Source organism: Pseudorasbora parva, chromosome 9, assembly GCF_024679245.1.
Source record: "Pseudorasbora parva isolate DD20220531a chromosome 9, ASM2467924v1, whole genome shotgun sequence".
Lineage (NCBI taxonomy): Eukaryota > Metazoa > Chordata > Actinopteri > Cypriniformes > Gobionidae > Pseudorasbora > Pseudorasbora parva.
In genome coordinates this window covers 34,535,969-34,560,864 of record NC_090180.1, presented here as the reverse complement: position 1 = coordinate 34,560,864, position 24,896 = coordinate 34,535,969, and the positions used below count along the sequence as shown (strand labels likewise).

The window sequence follows — 24,896 nt, the reverse complement described above, 5'->3', positions numbered from 1 at the left end:
TGTGCCTTTTATGGGTCTTGAGAGAGGAAATTACATTTGTGTCAATGAAGGCCTGTCTGAGCCATCGGATTTCAACAAAAATATCTTCATTTGTGTTCCGAAGATAAACGGAGGTCTTTCGGGTGTCGAACGACATAAGGATGAGTAATTAATGACATAATTTTACATTTTTGGGTGAACTAACCCTTTAACCTATTATGGAAAGTGCTAAAGTATAGGCCTACTGACACAAGCTCCTTCATAACGAGACAGTCTGACATAGTTTTATGGTAAAGTGAAATAATAATGTAATAGTAACAAATAATGTAATCATAATAATAGTAATTGTGTTATTATTGTGGGAATTGTTAGGAGGACAATACATTTTTGACTATGTTCATACACACACTTTTTTATTTTAAAAATGAATACCTAGTCTAGGGACATATTTATTTACACTAACATTTTAATTATTACATTATTTCTGTTTTAAGCTGAATGTACAAGTTTTTTTCTTTTTATGTTTTGAAAATAGGTGGGTTTATATAATGGAATATTAAATATTTAATCGAAAATCGATTAAATGTATTATTATTATTATTATTATTATTATTATTTTATTGTGATTATTTAATTTGCAATTGAAATATTACAATTATTATTATTCAAATAAAGTGAATTTAATAATGAATACAATTGTTCCAATAGTGTTTTAATAATTATTCATATATTTTCAACTTGAAAAACATCACAATTATCAGAAAAGGGAATGAAAAAAAGAGCTTTTGCGTGTTTTGAACTATGGTTTTGAAATGGACTTCCTGAAACGATAACCCTGATCACGTGGTCTCGACCGAGCGTTTCGTAAATAGCTGAAAATCAGAAGTAAGTGCTCTGGTACTAATCGCTCGTGTGAGCGCTTACATTTTTATATTACAATTTCATCATTTTACTATTTTGGAACAGTAGCAACTGAACCTGCTTTTGCAGATTTTTAGTATACTATAACATGCCTGACCGTGTTTACATTGGTTTTCCATGGAGCTGCTAATGCTAATACACAACGCCCCTAATCAACACGTCTGATATGCTTCAGATGCTTTCTTTTGTGCTGCATTTTATGCGTATATCGTGGTGTCTGGCATCTTACGATTTGTATACTGTTGATTGTGCGGATTTTTGTTTTGCTAAGGTATAACGTTATTTGGGTTATGCCACTTCCAGTAACGTTATATGAACAAGCCAAGGACGAATAGCGTTAGTGGTTTTAAAGGCTGCATTTCTCGATATGATCAACGTTAAGTGTAGTATACTCTGCGATGCAATTGCAGGAAATGTCTTATATTTTTCGTAGCTATAACGTCAGCCTGCTTTATGCATGCATATTATATTTACGTTAAATGGTATTTGTGTACCAGCTTACTCTTAGTTGCTGTGCGTTTGTTGCTAAACTTATGGCAAGTTGAATATATATGCACATGCAACTTTTTACAACTAACATGAGTAACATACCTCAATTAGTGTTTCTTTGCAGCCCAGCATAATGAGAGCAACTTTGGTTGTGCCGATGTGCTGAGACATCAATGATTGCAGGAATGAGTTCGGCAGAAAACTTGAATGCACACCACCGAAGGAATCCTCGTAGGACCTGTCGCATTTCTGATTTTCTTTCAGAACTTAACAAACCCGTTTCAAGCTTCAAAGCGTACATCCTTCATAGTAAAGAAACCACAGCGTCTCAAGATCTGAATACTGCAGAATCATGCAGACAAAGAAAGGTCAAGAAGGAAAAGGAGAAACCTCAAATAGTAAACCAAAATGCTCTTCCTGATGCATCACCCTGTTTACAAAAATCCACATATGAACTACTGGGTATAAATGGAGAGATATCTTCAAACTCACATAAACCTGAGCCGTTGGTGCCTCAAAAAATGACTACCCCCAAATGCCCATCAAAGACTTCAAAAAGATCTTACAAGGGAAGGAAAAATAAATATGTTCAACCGAGTGAGAAAGAAGTAGCTGCTAGCAAAGATGGACTGGACAATTCTGTATACAATTCATGCTCAAAAGAACACTTAAGCTCTTCAAAAACAAAAGGGACATGTTATCAGGACTCTAAAAAAACTCAAATCCATCAGACCCCTTCTTATAGTTCTACTGGGCTTCACACATGTACTACATTATCTCCTTGTTGTCATAAAGAGATGTCCTCCTGCCACACTAATGGTGATTGTAGATCCAGACCACACACCCCAAAACATGACCAGCTTCAGTCCAGCCCTCTCTTAAGCTCCACGCCGAGCTCAGACCGCAATCCCCTGTCTCCAAAAAGAGTTGAGAATAGTTACACACCACCTAGTCATCAGAAAGTTGAAGAGTCCAGTCTAAAAAAGGTTTTTATGAAAATCATTATAACATTATTGTGTTGTTGTATGACATTCCTAGCTTAACTATTTTTCATGTTGGATTGTTATTAGTCAACTCCTTCAGAGGCTTCACCATCAAAACGGGGCAGAGGAAGGCCAAGAGGTAGCAAGGAAATGAATGTGCAGGAAAAGACAAGTGCCTCTCCTCCATGGAAACGTGGCAGGAAAAGTGCATCATCTCCTTTAAAATCTCATCAGGAGGAGCAATCCTTTGAGACGCAGCCTCCAAGTAGACCTTGCATTGAAAACAAGAAGCCAGAGCAACAGAAATTGGGTATCCATAATTTTTGGATCCTAATTAAAATCATTGTAGTCTATGTATTTACACATAGAACATTATATCACTTGGAGCCTTGGATATAAGATTGTGTTGTCATTGTCTTCTGAAATCAGCCTTTATGGAGATGTCCTCCTGCCTCACTGATGGTGATTGCAGCTCCAGACCACGCACCCCAAAACGGGACCAGCTTCAGTCCAGCCCTCTTTTAAGCTCCACGCCGAGCTCAGACCTCCATCCCCTGTCTCCAAAAAGAGTTGAGAATATTTACACACCACATAGTCATCAGGAAGTCGAAGAGTCCAGTCTAATAAAGGTTTTTATGAAAGTTATCATAGCATTATTGAACTGTTGTATGAAATTCCTGGCTTGACTATTTTTCATGTGGTATTCTTATTAGTCAACTCCTTCAGAGGCTTCACCATTAAAACGGGGCAGAGGAAGGCCAAGATGTTGCAAGAAAATGAATGTGCAGGAACAGTCGAGTGCCTCACCACCAGAGAAACGCGGCAGGGAAAGTACAACGTCTCCTGTAAAATTTACTCAGGAAGAGCCATCCTTTGAGACACAGCCTCCAAGTAGACCTTGCATTGAAACCAAGGAGCCAGAGCCACAGAAATCAGGTATCCATCATTTTTGGATCCTCTTTTAAATCAATGTAGTCTATGTATTTACACATAGAACATTATATCACTTGGAGCCTTGGATATAAGATTGTGTTGTCATCATCTTTTTAAATCAGCCATTATGGAGATGTCCTCCAGCCACACTAATCATGGTTGTAGCTCCAGACCACGCACCCCAAAACATGACCAGCTTCAGTCCAGCCCATTCTTAAGCTCCACGCTAAGCTCAGACCTCCACCCCCTGTCTCCAAAAAGAGTTGAGAATAGTTATACATCACATTGTCATCAGAAAGTCGAAGAGTCCAGTCTAATAAAGGTTTTTATTTTTATGAAAGTCATTATAGCATTATTGAACTGTTGTATGAAATTCCTGGCTTGACTATTTTTCATGTGGTATTCTAATTAGTCAACTCCTTCAGAGGCTCCACCATTAAAACGGGGCAGAGGAAGGCCGAAAGGTAGCAAAAAAACGAATGTGCAGGAACAGACGAGTGCCTCTCCACCAAGGAAACTCGGCAGGAAAAGTGCAACGTCTCCTGTAAAATCTCATCAGGAAGAGCCATCCTTTGAGACGCAGCCTCCAAGTAGACCTTGCATTGAAACTAAGGAGCCAGAGCAACAGAAATCAGGTATCCATCATTTTTGGATCCTCATAAAAATGTATGTAGTGTATGTATTTACACCTAGTACATTATATCACTTAGAGCCTTGGATATATGATTGTGTTGTCATTGTCTTCTGAAATCAGCCATTATGGAGATGTCCTCCTGCCACCCTGATGGGGATTGTAGCTCCAGACCACGCACCCCAAAACGGGACCAGCTTCAGTCCAGCCCTCTCTTAAGCTCCACGCTAAGCTCAGACCTCCATCCCCTGTCTCCAAAAAGAGTTGAGAATATTTACACACCATATAGTCATCAGAAAATTGAAGAGTCCAGTCTAATAAAGTTTTTTTATGAAAGTCATTATAGCATTATTGAACTGTTGTATGAATTCCTGGCATGACTATTTTTCATGTGGTATTCTTATTAGTCAACTCCTTCAGAGGCTTCACCATTAAAACGGGGCAGAGGAAGGCCAAGAGGTAGCAAAAAAACGAATGTGCAGGAACAGTCGAGTGCCTCTCCACCAGGGAAACGCGGCAGGAAAAGTGCAACGTCTCCTGTAAAATCTCATCAGGAAGAGCGATCCTTTGAGACGCAGCCTCCAAGTAGACCTTGCATTGAAACTAAGGAGCCAGAGCCACAGAAATCAGGTGTCCATCATTATTGGATCCTCATTAAAATCATTGTAGTCTATGTATTTACACATAGTACATTATATCACTTGAAGCCTTGGTAATAAGATTGTGTTGTCATTGTCTTCTAAAATCAGCCATTATAATGATATAATGTCATGTTATGTACCTAGCAGATCAAAACATGTCCTCTGACCTCTCCATCGAGCTGAGCGTGCTGGAGGAGCCTCATCCTCTTAACCACTCTGTCTTCATGCAGGAGGAGGAAGAGGACCAGGATGAAGATGAAGAGGAGCTGCCCAGCTTTTTGCAGCAGGACAATAAAAGTGAGTGAGCATTAAAATGAGTATTTCCTTGTATATATGTTTACATTGATTTGGCCAATGCTTTGATATATTTGGCAAATGATATTTAATTTCCAGAGCCTTTGTCAATCTCAGAGGGACTCTGCGTGTGGTGCAAATTGAGGAAATATCCCTACTGGCCAGCGGTGGTAAGTTGCATATGATTCTGTTCACTTTGTAGCTCTTTATCTTAAACTGTAGTTGATGACTAGCGTGCTCATCTGTGCCACAGGTTAAAAGTGTGAATCACAAGAGCAAAAAAGCCAGCATTTTATTTATTGACTCTTGCCTAATCGACCAAAAGAGAATTAGAAAAGGGTAAGAATTAATCCGTTTTTAAACTTCACTTATTTTTGGTAAATGTAGTAAATTAATCTTCTTTTTAATTTATCTGTAGGTTTTCTGTACCCCTACGAAACCTAAAACGTTTTGACTGTGATGAGTATGAAACATTGGTGGTAAAGTAACATCTTTTTTACTTTTACACAATATTTCGCTTTTTCAGAGTACATACTCACTGCTTTTATATTTCTGCCATTATAATAATAATAATAATTCATAACATTTATATAGTGCTTTTCTAGGCACTCAAAGCGCTTTAGAAAGACATTGTTACACTAAGCATACTTGGTATATACTACAAGACATTTTTATGGACATTTTGCTTGGCCTTTTCTTTTTAATATCTCTTTTAGGACATAGCAAAAGAGAAGTATGGCAGTGCTATTTCCTGGTCTGTGGAACTGATATCTGATTATAGGATCCGCATTGGTATTTATTTCAAATTGTTTTCCTTTTAGAACTTAATTTAAACATTTAAAGTAAAAATTTTATGTAGCAGCAGAGTCAAATATGTGAATATATCAGTATTTATCCAAATGTGCAGAACTTTGGACTAAATGCCCTAATGTTGTGTATTGAACACAAATAAACCTGAGCATGTATGTGCCTTATTGTAAATTATATATCAATGTTTGATTTTGCTTGTTGATTTTACACTCCTGACAGAAATTAATAAATTCCTGTCTCTGTAAACTTTTTTAAAATCACAAATAACTGCTACATATCTTCCTACATCTTTCTAATAATACATAGTTTAAATAATGTCATGGTAATAGCGTGCAGTAAATGTAAGCAACCGATGTATCCTTATATAACTGTATGCACAGCAGGAATATGAAATTATATCATTTGAGTCGCTTTTCGCACGTGTGCTGAGGTTTCAGAGATAAAAAGAATGTGAAATTCAATTATTGAATTTGGTTGTTCTCTGGCAGGATGTGGATCCTTCTCTGGCTCCTTCATCGAATATTGTGCCGCTGACATCAGTAGGTTTCCTTTTATTATGGATTTTCATTTTCATTTAAAATATGAGCTGGGTTGATTAGTTGTTAATTTAAGATTTAAGGCACTTTGTCATTTAAATGCAATTCAGTGAAATTTAGTACAAAGTAAAGAAAGTAAAAAAATAAATCGCACAAATACAGGGTACCTGCGGGGTCTTGAAGTCTTAAGCTTCTTAAATTTCAAAATTTTAGGCCATAAAAAGTCTTAATTTCGCTGAAGTATTGAGTTCTATGTCTTAAATAACTGTAAACAGGTCTTATTTTTCCTAAGTCCATGTAACGTTACCTCTGTTGCTCATTAAAATGCTCCTGCAGTGCTTTAGATTGTGTGTTGTAGTTCTTTGTTTCACTAGTCCAACCAGTTTACAGTATTACATAACAAATTAGACCAACATGCATCTTATTTTGTAGCCAGCCAGCGAGTCTTTTGGATTGTACCACAAACACATGAGATTTTATTCTTCAATCACAGTTCTCTAATTCTTCCAGTTCCACGATCGTGAAAGTGAAGGCGAATCTTTCTCACCTGCCATCTCCCATAATGACCAAATAAAAGCATTATATGCCTGATAGCACAAAAAAAAGAGTTAATAAAAGCCATGTAAACCGACAGACCGATGTCAAAATGGCTGCGGATTCTGTTCACACGTTTGCTGCCTAGTGCTCGTGCGAATATACCGAATGTTTTCTATTTCTAGGCTTATTGCCCTTGAACAATCAAATACACCCATTATTATGCCTATGTCCATATTTGCGATTATTTTGTGTGTAAAAAAAGTTTAGGACGTGTCAGTATTGGATCTGTGCATCACTGTGTGTCTTAAAGTGGAAGCAACCTAATACAGCCTATACCCACTCCTGTCTGAGTTGTTAATGTTAAACAAAAAACAACAACAGTATTTAAACTTAACGCACTGTTTGTATCTGTATCTATATATTGTTTTTTTCACTATTGTGCATCTAACATAATAATATAGTAAACGTGGCATCCTAACTATGAAAAAAAAAAAAAATGTACATTTTTTTCACAAATATCTGGAAATGACCATCTAAAAAAATGTATTTGAAATGTGTTTTTGGGGGGAAATGACCCCCCCCCCCCCACACACACACACACACACACACACACACACACAAACACATGCAAAAAACATATATGTATGCATGTATGTGCGTGTATATATATATATATATATATATATATATATATATATATATATATATATATAAATCCTGGTGGCATTGAGCTATGAGGAAGTGCAGGTTTACTAATACTATTTGTTTAAACTAATTTCCTTAATTTCATTTTTATTTTAAATGAATTTTTATTGCGTGATATGTCTTGATTTACATTTAAATCATAACAGTCATAAAAAGGTCTTAAAAGTCTTACCCTTTTCTTGATGAAACCTGCAGATACCCTGAAATAAGAGATGACCTGTATAATGTACAGCTAGTTAGATGCATATTGTAATAATTAATAAAATAATAAATTAAATTATTAACAATAATAAATGAATGGTAAATTAAACAAATTATGTTCATATTAAATATGAATGTTACAGTTTTAATTGTTATTAAATGGAAAATACCAATACTTCCATATTTTAGATGATTTAAATAGTACTTAAAAATAGACTACATGAACATGGTATTTGTAGTACTTCATGTTTTAGTGGTAATAACTTAAACAATTAATCAGTTAATTGATTGATAATTTTAATGATAAACAATCAATCAGTGTAAACCCAGTTAAATCCTCTTTCTGAATCAGGTCAGCCTCATTCACCAGTGCTGGTTTAACAGAAATGCTCCTTTGATCTGATGATCCCAGGTTGCCCAGTGTGGAAGAAGTACTCTGAGAAGAAATCTGTGCTGACCTTCCCCAGTCAGGAGATTCTGGGTGAAGAGTGTGACAACTCCGATAATAACACAGAGGACATTGTGGAAGAGCAAGATGAGCTCCTCTCTAAGAAAGTGCTGCCTGACCGATCCAAGGCTGCACGGAACCGTGCCAACGAGCACTTGATTGACTTTATCATCAGACGAAAAGTTGAAAACCGCTTACTGGTACGATTTTTGATGATATAAATATATTTACCAGAATTGAGACAGGTTTACGTAAGCACTATACACAACTAACCCTTCTGTCTGGTGCGCACAGGCAGTCATCAGCGGTCGCGAGTCATCTAAATGGATGCAAGCCCTCCACAAACCTTCTCGCCCAGTGGTTGATGTCTATCTGGAAGATGAGGAGCAGGTTGATAGGGTGTACCGTTACCTGAACAAAGTCTGCGATAGCTTCCCTGAAACAAACACCTGCCTAGAAAATAACCAGGTGGACCGGATCCGACTTATCCTTGATGTTCTCCTGCCTGAGGTAATTGCCTCAAAATGGTGAAATTCTGCTCATCGTTTACTCATCCTCAAGTTGTTCCATCCAAACATATGACTTTTTATTCTGCTGAACACAAACAAATTTTGAAGAATATGGTTAACCAAACAATTGATGGACCCCATTGCCTTTCATAGTATGGGGGGGGGGGAATATGAATATATATTAACATAAAAATATAAAACTTCCACACAAGTTTGGAACAACTTGTCATCCAAATAAATGACAGAATTTTTGGGTGAGCTTTCCGTTCAATTTTTGCAACCTTTTAAATGTTTGGGGTTGGTAAGATTTAAGTTCAAAATAACAGCATTTATTTGAAATTGAAATCTTTTGTAACACTTTTTTTTACCTTTACTTTCGATTAATTGAATGCATCCTTGCTGAATAAATGTGTTTTTTTAATTTTTTTAAATCAAATAAAAATCGCACTGCCCCCAAACGTTTGAACGGTAGTGTATAATATTTTCAACAATCCGATACTCCAGTCCGATGGTCCGATCATGCATAGCCGTGTTTTAGTGACTGTTTTGCTGTTCAGGCCATTATCCATGCCATTGCTGGAGTCCACAAGCTTTCCCTGGAGAAGGCAGAGGAGAAGTACCGCAGAGGGCCGTGCTTTAGTAACAGGTAGAGTATTTGTGAACTGCCTTGACCTGAAAAACTGCATCTTACATCTTTTTAAAAAAAAAAATTGTTCTCTTTCACTGTGTTATAGAGAAAGACAGGAGTTTGACATGATGATTGAACAGCAGATGAAGCTCAAGGAAATCACACAGCATCATAGACCGTGACATCATCTCTGTTTTAAAGAAACATTAACTTTTATGAGCTCTTTTCATACCATTTATGGTTTGGAATATTATCTTTCATTTTTTGACAGCACTTAATCATAGTATATGAGAAATCAGTTGAATGATGGTTGAAATTAAACATTTTCATGGCAAACAATTATTGCTTTAACTAAACCTGACAATATTCATTTTTATTGTCAGATCTCTGAGACTCAGATAATAAAAAAACAAGTATCCCTGTGTTTTTAATCTGTGCAGTGTGTGTAATAAAGAAACACCTTGTACATAAATCCAATGTTTTAATACTAATTGTATTCTTGTTATTGTATTGTTCAGTTGCGCTAAACCTGATTTTATGGCTATGTTTTGAAAACGCTCAAGTGTGTGCAAGGGATGTTTGTAACTGAACAATTGTTATCTCTAAAATGTTGCCTTTTAGACATCTGACATTTCACAATACCTTTACAGTGCATAGAGGCTTATTCAACATCTTTGTGTAAAAAGATGCCAAAGAAGTTTAATTTTTCTGAAAATGTGTTCTGGTCTAATGTATATAACGATTTTATACAGGAATTGATGTTTTCAATAAATCTTTATTTTTCAACACATTATATATTCTGTACTTATGTAAACATTTAGGTAATTTAAAGAGTTTCTTTATATTTAAACAGTTATGTAATTTAAAAAAAATACTTTGTACATTTATGTGCCAAATTCCACAAATCGTGGCTGCACAGCAACATCATACCTCATCTTCGTGTTTCCAGTTGGTCTGTTTATTATAAATCCAATATACAAGATTCGAATTTAGTTTTAGATATTATACAAAACTTTACCTAACAATTGTATTGAATTGAATAAAATCCACCATGAAACTTTGAGGTATAAGAAGGAGGTCCCCATGCGTGTAGAATATTTGTAGATGGGCCACACACTGAAATCATGGCACTTTGGAGGAAGCTGACTTTCAGATATTGTGTGACAGAATATGACCTTCGTAAGGATTGTGGAAAGACGAGCCTATGGTTCTTTGAGAACGTTGATTTGTGCACAGATTTTGAGTGCAGGGCCCAGTTTTACGTTCATAGCGTTCACGAGGTGGTCCTCTGTAAGCAACAACAGGGCCTGTCCATCAATCTCCTGTGACCGGAACTCTGCTGCAATATTATGGCACCCTTAGAACAAGTCGAGAAGATGCAAATATGAGCATATGATTCTAAAGAATTGTATTAATTATATCAGATGCTAAATGCAGTGTAAATCATAGATAATGATATTACTAAGTAAGTCACAGTTTTATATATATATATATATATATATATATATATATATATATATATATATATATATATATATATATATATATATATATATATATATACCGATCAGGCTCAGAGCATCTCCAAAACTGCAACTCTTGTGGGTTATTCCGGTCATGGCTCATTGATGCACGTGGGGAGTGGAAGTCTGTGTGATCCAATCAAACAGACGAGCTACTATAGCTCGAATTGCTCAAGAAATGAATGCTGGTTCTGATAGGGTGTCAGAATACACAATGCATCACAGTTTGTTGCATATGGGGCTGCATAGCCGCAGACCGGTCAGGGTGCCCATGCTGACCCCTGTCCACCACTGTAAGTGTTAACAGTGGGAACATTAGCATCAGAACTGGACCACCAAGAAGGAGGCCTGGTCTGATAAATCACGTTTTCTTTTCCATCACATAGATTGCCGGGTGTATGTGCGTCACTTACCTGGGGAACACATGGTACCAGAATGCAATATAGGAAGAAGGCAAGCCGGTGGAGGCAATGTGATACTTTGGCCAATGTTCTGCTGGGAAATCTTGGGTTCTGCTGGGAAACCATGGGTCCTGCCATCCATGTGGATGTTACTTTGACATGTATCACCTACCTAAGCTTTGTTGCAGACCATGTACACCCTTTCATGGAAACGGTATTCCCTGGTTGCTGTGGGCTCTTTCAGCAGGATAATGCACCCTGCTACAAACCATAAAGTTTATATATATATATCATTAAACCATATCACACATCTGCAGAGGCCAACTTTGGTAGCAAGTCAAAGCTTTAAAGCTTGAATGGAAACAGCAGAAGAAGCTGAAATTGAAAACATGGCTACGTCCAAAATGTATTCTGCCCTGCATATATAGTAGGTGAAAAACAGGATGGGATGGGACAAAATAAATATTTCCAAATTCACTCTACTCATGAAAGAGTAGGCAAAAAGTACCTTCTACTTATGGTGAGATTCTAAGGTGTGCTTATGATGGACATGTTACTATCCCATGAGGCCACTGGAGAGGATTTGTGAATGGCAGGAAAGCACTGACACTGGTAGGTCACATGACAATGACAACATGGCGAATGTAGTACTTTCAGATTACATTCATAGTATATAGAAAGTGTCATTTTACAATCAAAAGTATTGTATTTATCTATTAGACAACACCTAGTGAAACATGAAGTATTGTGTTTTTGAAGCCTGTGCAGCTACCTGGTAAAGAGCTGACGAAGGAACACACTTGCTCCACATTCCACCGTGATGGACTCGAGTCAAGAACACAGTCAGAGCTGCTGGAGCTCTCCAGTCTGCTCTGTTCTTTTTCTCTGTCTTGCTCTTTCTCTCTTTCAGCCTGTAAACGCAGCCTTGTCGTCATCGGGCCTGGTGGCTCCTCTTCTCTCTCAATCCACAATGAATTGGACACCCTCTGGTTGTCGTTGGAACGATGGGAATCTGGCAGCTGCTGAGAAAATCATGTAGTATTGTTGCAGTAGGTCAGTCCCACTTATTAAAATGGTTTAGCACTGTGTTGTATAGTTTGGTTAAACTGTTATTTGTTAGTTTTCACTGACCTGCCTGAAGTAGTGTTCCCTAGACCCACCATTTACTCCACTAGGTGGTCTCCCCCGCCTGCCCATTGTTCTGTGGGGCCAGCGGACAATTTTTTCTGACCTCAACAGGTTTAGGCGTTTTTTACAGCTTACGTTGTATCTGTAAGATGAACAAGGCTGCTTGTAGTCCAGTATACAATTTTATGAACACATTAACTTCTCTTTATAAAAGGCAAATATCCTAAATGTGTTTTCATCATAGTAAATATGCATGCATTCTTACAAAAAACGCAACCACTTCAAGTGAGCATGTATATACTACCGTTCAAAGAAATGTATACACATCTTTAAAAAAACTATAGGAACACTTTAAAAACGCATCAGATCTCAATGGGGGAAAAATTTATGCTGAATATCTATACTAATATGGACTGGGTAATGTGTTAGGAACGAAAGGATGCCACACCGTTTGATGGAAATTAAAATTATCAACCTACAGAGGACAAATGTCAAAGACACCCTGAAAATCAAACTGAAAAAATTATACAACAGGCTTGTCCATTTTGTCCAACTCAAAATAGTACTCAGTAGCCCCCACATTCTTGTATGCATGCCTGACAACGTCGGGGCACGCTTCTAATGAGACAATGGATGGTGTTCTGGGGTTTTTCCTTCCAGATCTGGACCAGGGCATCACTGAGCTCCTAGACAGTCTGAGGTGCAACCCGGCGACGTTGGATGGACCGAAACATAATGTCCCAGAGGTGTTCTATTGGACTGAGGTCAGGCGAGCATGGAGGCCATTCAATGGTATCTTACTTCATCCTCCAGGAACTGCCTGCATACTCTCGCCACATGAGGCCAGGCATTGTCATGCACCAGGAGGAACCCAGGACGCACTACACCAGCGTAGGGTCTGACAATGGGTCCAAGGATTTTAACCCGATACTAATGGCAGTCAGGATGCCATTATCTAGCCTGTAGAGGTTTGTGCGTCCCTCCATGGATATACCTCCCCAGACCATCACTGACCCACCACCAAACTGGTCATGCTGAATGATGTTACATGCAGCACAACGTTCTCCACGGTTTCTCCAGACCCTTTCATGTCTGTCACATGTGCTAAGGGTGAACCTTCTCTCATTTGTGAAAAGCACAGACTGCCAGTGGCGAACCTGCCAATTCTGGTGTTCAATGGCAAATAGCAATCAAGCTTCACGGTGCTGGGCACAGGGCCCACTAGAGGATGTTGGGCCCTCAGGCCACCCTCATGGCACCCTCAAGTCTGTTTCTGATTGTTTGGTCAGAGACATTCACAACAGTGGCCTGCTGGAGGCCATTTTGTAGGGCTCTGGCAGTGCTCATGCTGTTTCTCCTTGCACAAAGGAGCAGATACCAGTCCTGCTAATTGGTTTAAGGACCTTCTACAGCCCTGTCCAGCTCTCCTAGAGTAACTGTCTGTCTCCTGGAATCTCCTCCATGCTCTTGAGACTGTGCTTGCAGACACAGCAAACCTTCTGGCAATGGCACGTATTGATGTACCATCCTGGAGGAGTTGGACTGGCTGTGCAACCTCGGTAGAGTCTACGAATTGCTTCATGCCACCAGTAGTGACACTGACCCTAGCCAAAGATGGTGAAAAACAGCCAGAAAAGATGAGTTGAGGAACCAAAATGTCAGTGGCCTCCACCTGTAAAACCATTCCTGTTTTGGGGGTTGTCTTATTGTTGCCCATCTAGTGAACTTGTTGTAAGTTTTATTAACACCAAAGCAGCTGAAACTGATTAACAACCCCTTCTGCTACTTAACTGACCAGATCAATATTCGAGGAGATTGACCAGAGATTAAAACGTGTTCCTTTAATTTTTTTGGAGCAGTGTACTTTTATTTAGCAAGGATGCATTTCATTTATCAAAAGTAACAGTAAATACTTTCACATTTACAAAAAAAAAAAAATATTTTCAAATAAATTACCTTTCTATTTATCAAAAAAATCTGAAAATACATTTTTGGGAAAAAGATAGAGCAGCACAATTGATGGTTTTTGATGTTAATATGAGAACAATTGTTTCTTAAGCATCAAATCAGCATATTAGAATGATTTCTGAATGATCATGTGACACCGAAGACTGGAGTAATCATAATGAAAATTCAGCTTTACAATCGCCTAAATAAATTATATTTTATAAAATATAATAAAATAATATTTCACAATATTAATGTGATATTACATATGATTAATTGTATTCTTATTATTTAATCAAATAAATATAACCCAATTTTGAATGGTAGTGTATATTCTTTATATGCATTTTAGGAAATAAATGTATCTCTGTTTCCACAAAATTTGCATAAAAATATGAGAATGGAAACCTGCCCTATGATATTCTGGTCTCATGTCCCTCTTCATTTTAAGTCTAAGCCAAGGTTCCTCAAATCTGTCCCACTGTTCCATTCTGTGACAGTTGAGGTAAACAATAAAGATAGTGTCTAAAAATTTGCAGTCAGTTTGTGTGTAAATGTACATTTTTTACCAACATTTTCCATTTCTTATGTCATTTCTATTGAGAAATTACTGTTGTACTAATTAAATATTCACTTCGTTTTTACTAAAGCTCTCTCTATTTCGCTTTGGTCATTAAACCATTACGCTGCCTTCAAAGTCTGTTTTGTGAGGTAGCATCATGTGCAAATACTGCCTGCAAAGTCATTGCCTGATAGGGCAGTGAGGCAACATGTCAGCTGGCTAGGTTTTTGGATGCAGCCCAACTGCAAGGCAGTGGCCTTCCAGGACCGGATTTGAAGAACCCTGATCTAAACAATATTTTTGTCCATTTTATCATCCAGGAGGTAAAAATTTCATATTTTTTAATTTAGGAATGTAATAGAACACCTCTCCTTAACAATCATTCATGTCTGTGGAAGAAATTGTACAGGATAATTTATGGGCTTATTATTATTCAAGTTTAGAGGTTTCATTTTAGAAAACCTAAAGCATGAGTAATAATAATCCCCAGAATAATAGTAATAATAATTCCAATGACACTTCATACTTTAAAATGAAAGAGACACAAAAAGTGGTCATCCATAATGCTCTTTACCTTCTGACACATGTCATGGAGCAGAAGCGCTTGGATCTGAGGAACGTACGTGCGAAGCCTCTCTTCCGACAGAACTCGCATTCGAGAACGTCAGGCAGGTTTTCAACTGCCTGTTCTGAAAGCAGAAGAGATGCTACCAGAAACACTCATATTGACTCAATGATTGTATAAATAAGAAATATGCCAATGAGCCCACCATCCTCAGCATGTGGGTTATCAATGTCAGAATCAGTGGAGTTTTCTGGATGGTCGGCATCCATAAGGCAGTCATCCCGGGTTGATTCTCCATCCTCTCTATCTTCTGGCAGTGTGGCCTGTAGGTTCATCTCTAAGGAAGCACATCTCACCTGATGAAAAAGACAAGCACATCTATACTGGACATACCAAACATTTTTTGAGATGCTTTTTGTGGTTTGGACTTCTGAAAGTGTGGAGCACTTTGTGGAGATTCCCAAAGGGGACTTTAATAACTGATTGATCTGTACGTTTGGCCGCAGACCCTCACCAGCCATCTTACTCTTTGCTCTCAGGGAGTGAGAGATCTTTGAGCTTCACGGCTCCATTAGAGAATATGAGAGAACCATGGGCATCATTTGGGCCTCATGGCAGCTGAGAATTGCTACTTTGTCAAACAGTGGACATACCGGGAACGGCTCCAGGCCCTCTCGGATGATGAAGCCCTCAATGAGGTGTGTGAGGATGTGAGGTCTAACGATGGCCTGTGAGGGCTGACCCTCAGGGTTCCCTGGCAGGCTGGCTGGGGGAAGCCTGCTGGTGCTTCTTACCACAGAGGAGAGGACGGGAGGGGGGGGACTGTTGACATATGTCGGGGCCTCCGGTGACCGGATCACAGATCTGCTCGATGGAATGCACGGTTGGTCCGGATCAGCTATGGATAAATGAGAGGTCAGGTTAGAGATCTGCAGAAGGGTGGGAAGACCACATTGCCATTCTTTGATTTAGGTTCAAAGTACCTGTACAGTTTTCTGGTTGAGCTGTTACATCATCAGAGCTTCTCCGTGACTCGTCTGGTGAGGACAGTGGTGACGGGGTGGGTGCTCTGATATACTGAGGACATACGTGTTCTACATCCTTCAACAAATTCATGCTTCCACTCTCGTTCAACATCGGCGGCGTCTGCCAAATTTCATAATAAGCAATTAAAATGATATGTATGTACAGTTACAAAGTAAAATTTACTAAAACTAATGAATATGACATGACAAAATATAGACTAAATTCAAAGGATATTTTCAACAAAATCAAAAACTATAACTAAAAAATCTGACTAACTAAAATTCGTATGACATGAAATATATTTATAATACTTTTTTATTCAAAGACAAAAACTGGTTCTGAAGAATAAGAAGTTGCTCTTTTCCATTCAATAATACATAACCATTCAAAAGTTTGGGACTGGTAAGATTTTTTTATGCTTTTGAAATAAATCTCTTCTGCTCACCAAGTTTAAAATAAAGAATTTATTTGAAATAGAAATCTTTTTCAACATTATAAATTAATTTCTCTGTCATATTTGATCAATTTAATGCATTCTTACAGAATAAAAATATGAATTTTTTAAAAAGCAAAATCTAACTGACCCCAAACTTTTGAATGGTAGTGTAGCAAACCATAGAACCCCCCCCCCCCCCCCCCCCAAAAAAAGCACCATAAACATCATAAGTGCAGTCCATACATGTGATATGGCATATGTCTCTGAACTTGGTATTTGTCTTCTGTAACCATACAATGAATTGTAAATTCAGCATATGGAAGTCACTGGTCATATTAAACTTTTGTTTTATGGAAAAGAGCAGCCTGGACAATCCTTAGATAAATCTGTTCTATTTCTGGGCTAACTATTCCATATGCTTGATTCCAGTTTAGCCACATTAAAAATCAAACCAGACTAACCAAGGGAACTTCTGTCTGTGTAGCAGGTTGCATCTTTAAATCCACTGCCACTGTCTGTGGTGGCGGTAAATGCTGAAAAGGCAACTGAACAACCACTTCATCGACTGGGTGCTCCTCTTCAGACACCAGCATGTGGTCAGGCTGGACAGCTACTGTCTGAACTGAGCGTAGCGTGTGTCTCTGCGGCTGGACCAGCCTAGGCAGACCCATGGTGAGAGGAGGGGGGCAGGCCAGAGGTGAATGCTGAGAGATCGGCTCTAGCACTGGGCCCAGATGAAGGGGTGGAGGGTCAGGGAGCGCTGCAGGAGGAACTGTGGACATAGACACAACTTCCGACTGATTGGCTGGTTGATTTGCAGAGGAGGGCACTGAGAGGAACTCTGTGTGCTGTGATTGGACGGTGGCTGTAGTGGAAGTGGTACGGGTCTGCAGGGCAAGAGGTGAAGGAGAGCTGTCCTGCGGTGTGACACTGGGCTGGACCTGTCTGTGAGTGGCGGAACTCTGCTGGATGATGAGCTGATGTGGCGTCGCCCTCTGGCCAGAAGGGCAGTGTAGCTGGTGTCTGACCAGTGTATGAGATTGGACTGGTGTGAACGTTGCTGTGGTACAGACATTCATTAGGAGCAAACACAAAGTATTCAGCATGAACAGTTCTAAGATGTTTGAAAAGTAAAATTGGTGTTCTAGCAGTGGATCTCAACCTTTTATCATTTACAGAAACTACAAGTAATGGGAATATTAAACTAATTAAATAAAAAAAACTATAAATAATCATAATTAAAATCCCATAATTCAAGAAGTTTTAATAACTGAACGCTTTTTAGGGTTCGCACTCTTTAAGACCAATGAATTTATGACTTTTCAAGCTGTCCATGGTTTTTCAATTCTATTTTACTCACAAATAGTAATTTCTCATTATTTCCAACCAATAAACTATCTTGGCATAACTAGACGTAATATTTATTAATACGTTTTTATACATTTTCCATCACTTTTATGCAGGTTTAGAAATATCTAGCTTTTTCTAGACTGTGGGACTGCTGATTCATAAATAATAATGGAATTTTTAAATAATATTTTTTTATATAATAATATATAAAGCTTGTTTCATCTTCATTTAATAATAATAATAACAATAATAATAGGTTTAGTTTATATAGCACCTTTTTATATACGCACTACATTTACAATACAATATGAAAAACTTATGTAACAAACATTAATTACAGACAGCATGGTGGGCAGTTAGAGTAGAGATGAAAGAGATTATTGGTAGTGAGTTAACATTTTGATTGTGTTACGTCAAGTCAACATTTTCATGACTGATAAAACTGATTAAACAAATGTGTTTTGAGTTCACATTTAAATTCATGTAACGTGGTTGTTGTCCTGAGAGGCAGGAGGAAAGAGTTTCATAGCTTAAGGGCTGTAACAAAGAAAGACCTGCCACCCATAGATGATAAACGAAATCTCCCCACACAAACCATTTTAATATTCTGCCCCCATTGGAAGTGTGTCGAGGCCCCCTATGTTGAGAACCACTTTGCTATGGCATAAAGCTCGAACAATGTTGAAATTATTTTGGATCTTTTGCAATTAAAATTATTATTATTTCTTCAGAAGCAAGTATTTACAATATTCACATTATTCTGCATTTAAAACAACTATGAAAATAATAGAGATGGAACTGTGATCTTGTGACTTACAAGGAGGAATGTGTGGTTGGGCTGATGGTGGCTGAGTGACATCGGTCAACAGAGAATCATTTCTAGAAGTTTCTACCAGGTTGTGAGACAGCTGTGTGGACTTCAGTGGGCAAATGGACATCTTAGGTGGGGGTGACAACAGTGTCTGGCCTTGAAAAGAAGGCTTGATCTGGATGTTTTGGGGAGTAGCAAGAGCTCCAGAGAGATGCGTGCGGAGAGCCAAGCTTTGAACCTTGCAGAAGACAATACATATCATTTTACTGCAACATAGTATGGTCATTATTTGACATATGGCTTGGTACTAATATAATAAACAGGATACAGGATAACACATTTATTTTATAGCTTTAACTCTGCTAAGTTAAATTATTAATAAAAAAAAATAAAAATCTGGAAATGTGCATTCATCATTATTACATGACATTTACAAATATGTATATATTAATTTATTCATTCAAATGGCAACAACCATCTATTTGAAAGAACTGTGGATAACATATTATTTAATCCTTTTCATTATACAGCCCTGATTTAAAGAAAACTCTGTCTTACCTGTGATGATGCTGAATGAGAGCACATTGAACTAACAACAGTCAGCTCAGGTTGAACGGCAGCTACAGTGGCAGGAGTAAGAATCAGCTACAGATTTAGAGACAATGACACAGCAATGGAAGAAAGAAGAAGAAATAGAATCAAGTCAAGTCAGTAGAAGCTTGAGAACAGCAATAAACTCGAAGAACACAATGCTTTTAGTAAATACTTTCTTACCATCTGAGTGCGCAGATACATTTGGGCCTGGCTACCTGTGGGAGAACTGTTTCCTAGAAGCATGGCCTGCTGGGATAAGGCTCCCCCTGTGCTATTGGAGCTAGCGACCTGAATGCGACCTATTGGCTGAGTTACAAGAGAGGTTGGCATGGTGATCTAGAGGGAGAGAGTCGTGTTCCTGTATAATTCATCTTTGATCAAAACCATTAATGTTTGCATAAAAACTATGTTTTCTGATCTTATCATCTTTTTAAAAAGAACAGATTTATTTTAGATTTTCTAGAAATCAAATTACGGTTCACTTTTAATAGGGCACTTTTTCTGGCATAATGTTTCAATGAGAGCACATGGTTCATCTATAAAAAAACAAAAGTAGCTTTAGAAGCTAAATTAAAGTTTATATGCTAAACAACGAAAGCACTTACTGATGTTTGAGACACACTAGCAAGCTGAGTTACATTCCCATTGGATGATATAGGGGAGGAGTTGGGCCGTCTGCCATTAGTCTCTGCAGCCTGATAAGAAGTAGCAGGAACAAATTCTTAATCTCCTAAATATTATATTATATTATATTATATTATATTATATTATATTATATTATATTATATTATATTATATTATATTATATTATATTATATTATATTATATTATATTTTCTCATACTTGCTCTGTAGTGGTCAGGATTTGTGTAGCCGTGAGGTTTTGTTGATGCTGCTGTTGTAGTGCAGCTGTCTGTAGTAGGATATGTTGTTGTTGGGCAGCATACATCTGTTGCAGGTACTGAGCTGTCATGCTCTGTGGTCTGTGTAACGTCTGCTGGATTACCTAGCAAACCACCACATCATAAGCTTCACACAGCACTGGGGGGGAATCATCAATGGCTTGTTTTTGACTCACAACCACAACAAAGAAATAGCAGCTAAAGATTAGGTCAGCCTCAAAGCAATGATAAATATTTTACTACATTTAAAGGTCGTTGCTATTCTTTAGCATTGTGTAATATCATTTGTTCACTATGTTAGTGGTTGATACCGGTGGGGACTTACCTGGACTGCTTGTCTGTCTGAAGAGACGTTTCCCAGAGGAATGGAGTTGGGCTGGGTGCCTGTGGGAGTGTTGGATCTAGGTGTAGAGCTCACTGGTGCGGCACTGCTGGAGGCTACTGTTACACAGCCGCCCACCTCCATCTCGTCCTGACTCTGTTTATCTGTGTCACCCATCAGAGTGGTTTGTAAGCCTACTGAAAAATTATAAAAACATATAATCAGCCACTTTAATTTTTTTTGTGGGGAAAAAAATGTAATCTAAAAATCTATTCTGTAATCCACTTCTGTTCTGTAAATGCATGGTTTGATGGCTGATTTAATTGATTGATGTTGATTTAATTTAATTTAAAATAAAAATGTAATTACAATGTATTGCATTAGCAAATGTGAAAAAAATTAAACAATTTATCCTGCCACATTTTTTGTATATTACTAAAGGTAAATATAGTGCAACTGGAAACATTTGCAGTTCACTTCACTTTTTCCATATTTTGTTATGTTACAGCCTTATTCCAAAATGGATTTAAAAAATGTTTTGCCAATACCCCATAATGACAAAGGGAAATATGTTTGTTTGAAATCTTATTAAAAATGGAACAAATCACGTGTACTTAAGTATTCACAGCCTTTACTTTGTTGAAGCACTTTTGGCACTGAATAGTCTCAAGTCTTTTTAAATATGATGCTACAAGCTTGGCACGCCTTTTTTTGAGCAGTTTCTCCCTTTCTTCTTTGCTGGACCTCTCAAGCTCCATCAGGTTGGATGGGGAGCGTCTGTGCACAGCCGTTTTCAGATCTCTCCAGAGATGTTCAATCGGGTTCAAGTCTGACCTCTGGCTGGACCACTCAAGGACATTCACCGAGTCATCCTGTAGCCACGTGCTATCTTGGCTGTGTGCTTAGGGTCATTGTCCTGTTGGAAGATGAACCTTCGCCCCACTCTGAGGACCAGGGTGCTCTGGAGCAGGTTTTCATCAAGGATGTCTTTATACATTGCTGCATTCGTATTTCCCTCGATCCTGACTAGTCTCGCAGTTCCTCCCACTGAAAAACATCCCCACAGCATGATGCTGCCATCACATGCTTCACTGTAGGGATGGTATTAACCAGGTGATGAGCGGTGCCTGTTTCCTCCAGACATAAACCCTCCTTTCATTTTACGATGGATGATGGAGGCCATTGTGCTCATTGGGACCTTCAATGCTGCAGAAATGTTTCCGTTCTCCAGATCTGTGCCTCAATACAATCCTGTCTAGGAGGTCTACAGACAATTCCTTGAACTGTGAGACCTTATATAGACAGGTGTGTGCCTTTCCAAATAATGTCCAATCAACTTAATTTACCACAGGGTGACTCCAATCAAGTAACATAAACATCTCAAGGATGAATAGTGGAAACAGGAGCACTTGAGCTCATTTTTGAGTGTCATGGCAAAGGCTGTGAATACTTACGTACATGTGATTTTAAAAACAAAATGTTAATCATTTGCAAAGATTTCAAACAAACTTATTTCACTTTGCCATTATGGGGTATTGTTTGTAGAATTGAGGGAACAAATATTAAATTAATCCATTTTTTGTATAAGGCATAACAAAATATGGAAAAAGTGAAGCGCTGTGAATATTTTCTGGATGCACTGTATTTCTATACTTGCACAAATAATGCATTTCAGAATTATAGCACACTTCACATTTATTACACATTAAGACATATTTAAATTCACAAATTTACCAAATGTATAAAATGTCATTAAAAAGACTCTATAATTGAAGTTAACAATTCATTTAAATGTATAAATAAAAATTTACAATTTAGCTGTAATAGTAATTCATACAACTTCATACATTCATTTTTAATTTATAGTAATATTGTTAACTTTATAATTTATTTATTATTTGATACATTCACATTTTATCAGTTTAATTGATACAATTATTATTATGAAAAGTAGCATCAATTTTACAAATTTAGCTTACATCTGCGTTTTTTTTAAAGTGAGTTTAATGAAGGAATGTTTATCAAAAACAACTGAATAAAATACTATTTAATTAAACAAAATAGGAATGTATATGTTGTCTAAATGTCAATATTGGTCGATTTCTATACGCGCAAATTAGCTTCTTTTTGGACCTTCATTTAATACAGAGGTAAAAATCTAGGGCTTTTAAAAAAGTAACTTTTTCATTTATTTTCTCTGTCAGATTATAGCATCTGTACAGTAAAGTCTCTCACAGACTGTTACAATAGGCCTGTTTGTCTGGAAAATTAGTCTATATTAAATGAAAATATTTTGTGCACGCGCTCTCTCACTTTTAGTTGTTAACGTCATTCGATCCTTTCAATTTAGTGTAGGATAGGTATTTTTGTCTAGTGTTTATTATTAAAAGTTAATTCTATTGTAGGACTATTTTGTATTCTATAAACAGAATTGCCATCGTCATGATGACTCATGACGATGACGATAAAGAATTGTCTACATTTCACAGAAAACCCCTTTTCGTCCCTAAAGGTCTGTTTAAGTGTTTAAATCTCTTGGACAACCAGAAAAATAAAATAAAAATTTACAACGAGCTACAAGCATTTTACACTGCGGATTAACGGCGAGTTTTTAATAGCCTAAAATATAAATAGGACTAGCTTTACCATAGACTTATTATCTCTGTGTTGTGACATTCTTACTTCACTACTGTAAATTTAATGACACAATCCGTTTAAAAGCAATGGTAGGCTAAAAGTTTTTAATAGCTTAATATTTTAATAGCCTAACGTTAGGATAGGGCTATAGACATAAAATAGGAAATAAGACCCGCGTAACAGAAGTGTAACAATTTAATGAGAAGAAGCGTCTGAATAATTCAGCAGTAAAATTAAATAACATATGTTTGATACTTTTATTATTGCGTCCCTTCTTCCATAAGGAGACGTGCAAAGAATTTGACTCAAATTAACTCGAGTCCGCTATGCGTTATTAAATCTAGGCAAAACAATGTAACAGTAGCTAAACAGTATATTAACTGTTTATCACAATTACAAGAAATACTTGTAAAACAGACTGGTGTCGTGTCGCATTACGAAATGCCTTGTAGAATATTTCGACAGGCCGAATGTTTTAGGCTACATCAAGTCATAACTGCTTGATGGAGATGGAGAAACGCCCACCTTTCCAGTCGAGCCCACCGTGATTCTTCTTGTGGGACACTGATATTTTTTTAACAATCGATTTGACTGGAATTATTTTCAGAAAATGTTTTTATTAAGACTTTACGTCTCCATCTTTGGGGAATCATGCGATCATGACGCGTTTTCCCATTCAGTATTGAAAGCGCATGAGTCGATGAGTGTTACCTGCCAGAGATGGATATGAGACGTGAGCGCGCGCTGCTGTGCTCTGTCACGGCCTCAGTCATGTTCTAATGCGACAGCGCGCACTGATGGAGATAAAAACAAAACGCTTCAGAGGCTGAGGAATGTCTGAGCCAGCAGCACCACTTGCTGTGTAGGAGGACTTCGTGCAGCGCTATCACCATGACTTTCTCATCGTTGTTTTATATGGTTTAATAATAATATACATTATTATTAAAATTTTGGTTTGGCAAGCCACATTGATTTTTATTCGGGATAATTCAGGATATCAACAATAAAACGTTCACTAGCCTAGTTAAAATGCTAATTTTGTATACATTTCTGCTAAGTGTTGTGCAATTACATATAGCCTATCAAGATTATAGTTTTTAATTTACACTTTATTCTTGATATTTATTATTCGTATTTCTGCTAGTGCGGACCATTGTTGATATTAATAATTCACATTTTACTTGTGGAAATGTAATTCCCGATATATTTAAAAGCCATTGTTTCTAGTAAAAATCCAATTCCTGATATCCAGAATTAGCATTTTAACTAGCCTATTGAAAATGTAATTGTTGTCAAATTGATATCCTGCAAAATTATTAAAAGTAAAAAAGGCTTGCCATCTTTAATAACACTAGGCTAATAGGTCTCATTTGTGGTCCTTATAATGCATTAACAAAACAAAACAAACAAACAAACAAACAAAAAAAAAACGACCAGTGTTACAGTAG

At 37.5% G+C, this 24,896-nt stretch overlaps 2 protein-coding genes across 11 annotated transcripts; one reads left to right on the top strand and one right to left on the bottom strand.

Moving 5' to 3' along the window:
* The first annotated feature begins 818 nt into the window (after positions 1–818).
* Positions 819–10,035, top strand: si:dkey-127k13.1 (PWWP domain-containing DNA repair factor 3B). Of its 6 annotated transcripts, none has more exons than XM_067452358.1 (18): positions 819–2,375; positions 2,460–2,682; positions 2,802–3,001; positions 3,086–3,308; positions 3,428–3,567; positions 3,718–3,940; positions 4,060–4,199; positions 4,344–4,566; positions 4,722–4,874; positions 4,971–5,041; positions 5,125–5,210; positions 5,290–5,350; positions 5,588–5,663; positions 6,170–6,220; positions 8,073–8,308; positions 8,403–8,618; positions 9,175–9,263; positions 9,352–10,035. In XM_067452358.1, the coding sequence occupies exons 1-18, from the start codon at positions 1,563–1,565 to the stop codon at positions 9,425–9,427; spliced, it is 3,300 nt and encodes a 1,099-aa protein (XP_067308459.1). In that variant the 5' UTR covers positions 819–1,562; the 3' UTR covers positions 9,428–10,035. The 6 variants fall into 6 exon arrangements, with proteins under 6 accessions (XP_067308459.1, XP_067308458.1, XP_067308457.1 ...); XM_067452357.1 differs by having other exon boundaries at positions 3,428–3,627; positions 4,725–4,874; XM_067452356.1 differs by having other exon boundaries at positions 3,428–3,627.
* A 115-nt stretch (positions 10,036–10,150) lies between these two features.
* On the bottom strand, positions 10,151–24,273 carry phc3 (polyhomeotic homolog 3 (Drosophila)). 5 transcript variants are annotated; one of them, XM_067452362.1, is made up of 15 exons: positions 24,160–24,273; positions 20,815–21,008; positions 20,432–20,593; positions 20,194–20,283; positions 19,769–19,924; positions 19,553–19,639; positions 19,001–19,232; positions 17,295–17,893; positions 16,355–16,517; positions 16,025–16,269; positions 15,577–15,727; positions 15,381–15,495; positions 12,301–12,439; positions 11,942–12,191; positions 10,151–10,602 (listed from the first exon to the last, which is right to left on the bottom strand). In XM_067452362.1, exons 2-15 carry the CDS (start codon positions 20,986–20,988, stop codon positions 10,448–10,450), a joined length of 2,718 nt encoding a protein of 905 aa, XP_067308463.1. In that variant the 5' UTR covers positions 20,989–21,008; positions 24,160–24,273; the 3' UTR covers positions 10,151–10,447. The 5 variants fall into 5 exon arrangements, with proteins under 5 accessions (XP_067308463.1, XP_067308465.1, XP_067308467.1 ...); XM_067452364.1 differs by having other exon boundaries at positions 11,942–12,188; XM_067452366.1 differs by having other exon boundaries at positions 16,166–16,269.
* Positions 24,274–24,896: the final 623 nt, after the last annotated feature.

What these genes read in the sequence shown, in the direction of transcription:
- si:dkey-127k13.1 (XM_067452356.1), top strand. Translation starts at nt 1,563, where the DNA reads ATGATTGCAGGAATGAGTTCGGCAGAAAACTTGAATGCACACCACCGA. An exon ending in ATCCCTACTGGCCAGCGGTG is followed by an intron (nt 5,042 to 5,124) that starts GTAAGTTGCATA and finishes TCTGTGCCACAG; the next exon opens with GTTAAAAGTGTGAATCACAA. An exon ending in TTGATGTTCTCCTGCCTGAG is followed by an intron (nt 8,619 to 9,174) that starts GTAATTGCCTCA and finishes TTTGCTGTTCAG; the next exon opens with GCCATTATCCATGCCATTGC.
- phc3 (XM_067452362.1), bottom strand. Translation starts at nt 20,988, where the DNA reads ATGGGTGACACAGATAAACAGAGTCAGGACGAGATGGAGGTGGGCGGC. An exon ending in CTAGTGTGTCTCAAACATCA is followed by an intron (nt 19,925 to 20,193) that starts GTAAGTGCTTTC and finishes CTCTCCCTCTAG; the next exon opens with ATCACCATGCCAACCTCTCT. An exon ending in CTTCGTCAGCTCTTTACCAG is followed by an intron (nt 10,603 to 11,941) that starts GTAGCTGCACAG and finishes ACTTGTTCTAAG; the next exon opens with GGTGCCATAATATTGCAGCA.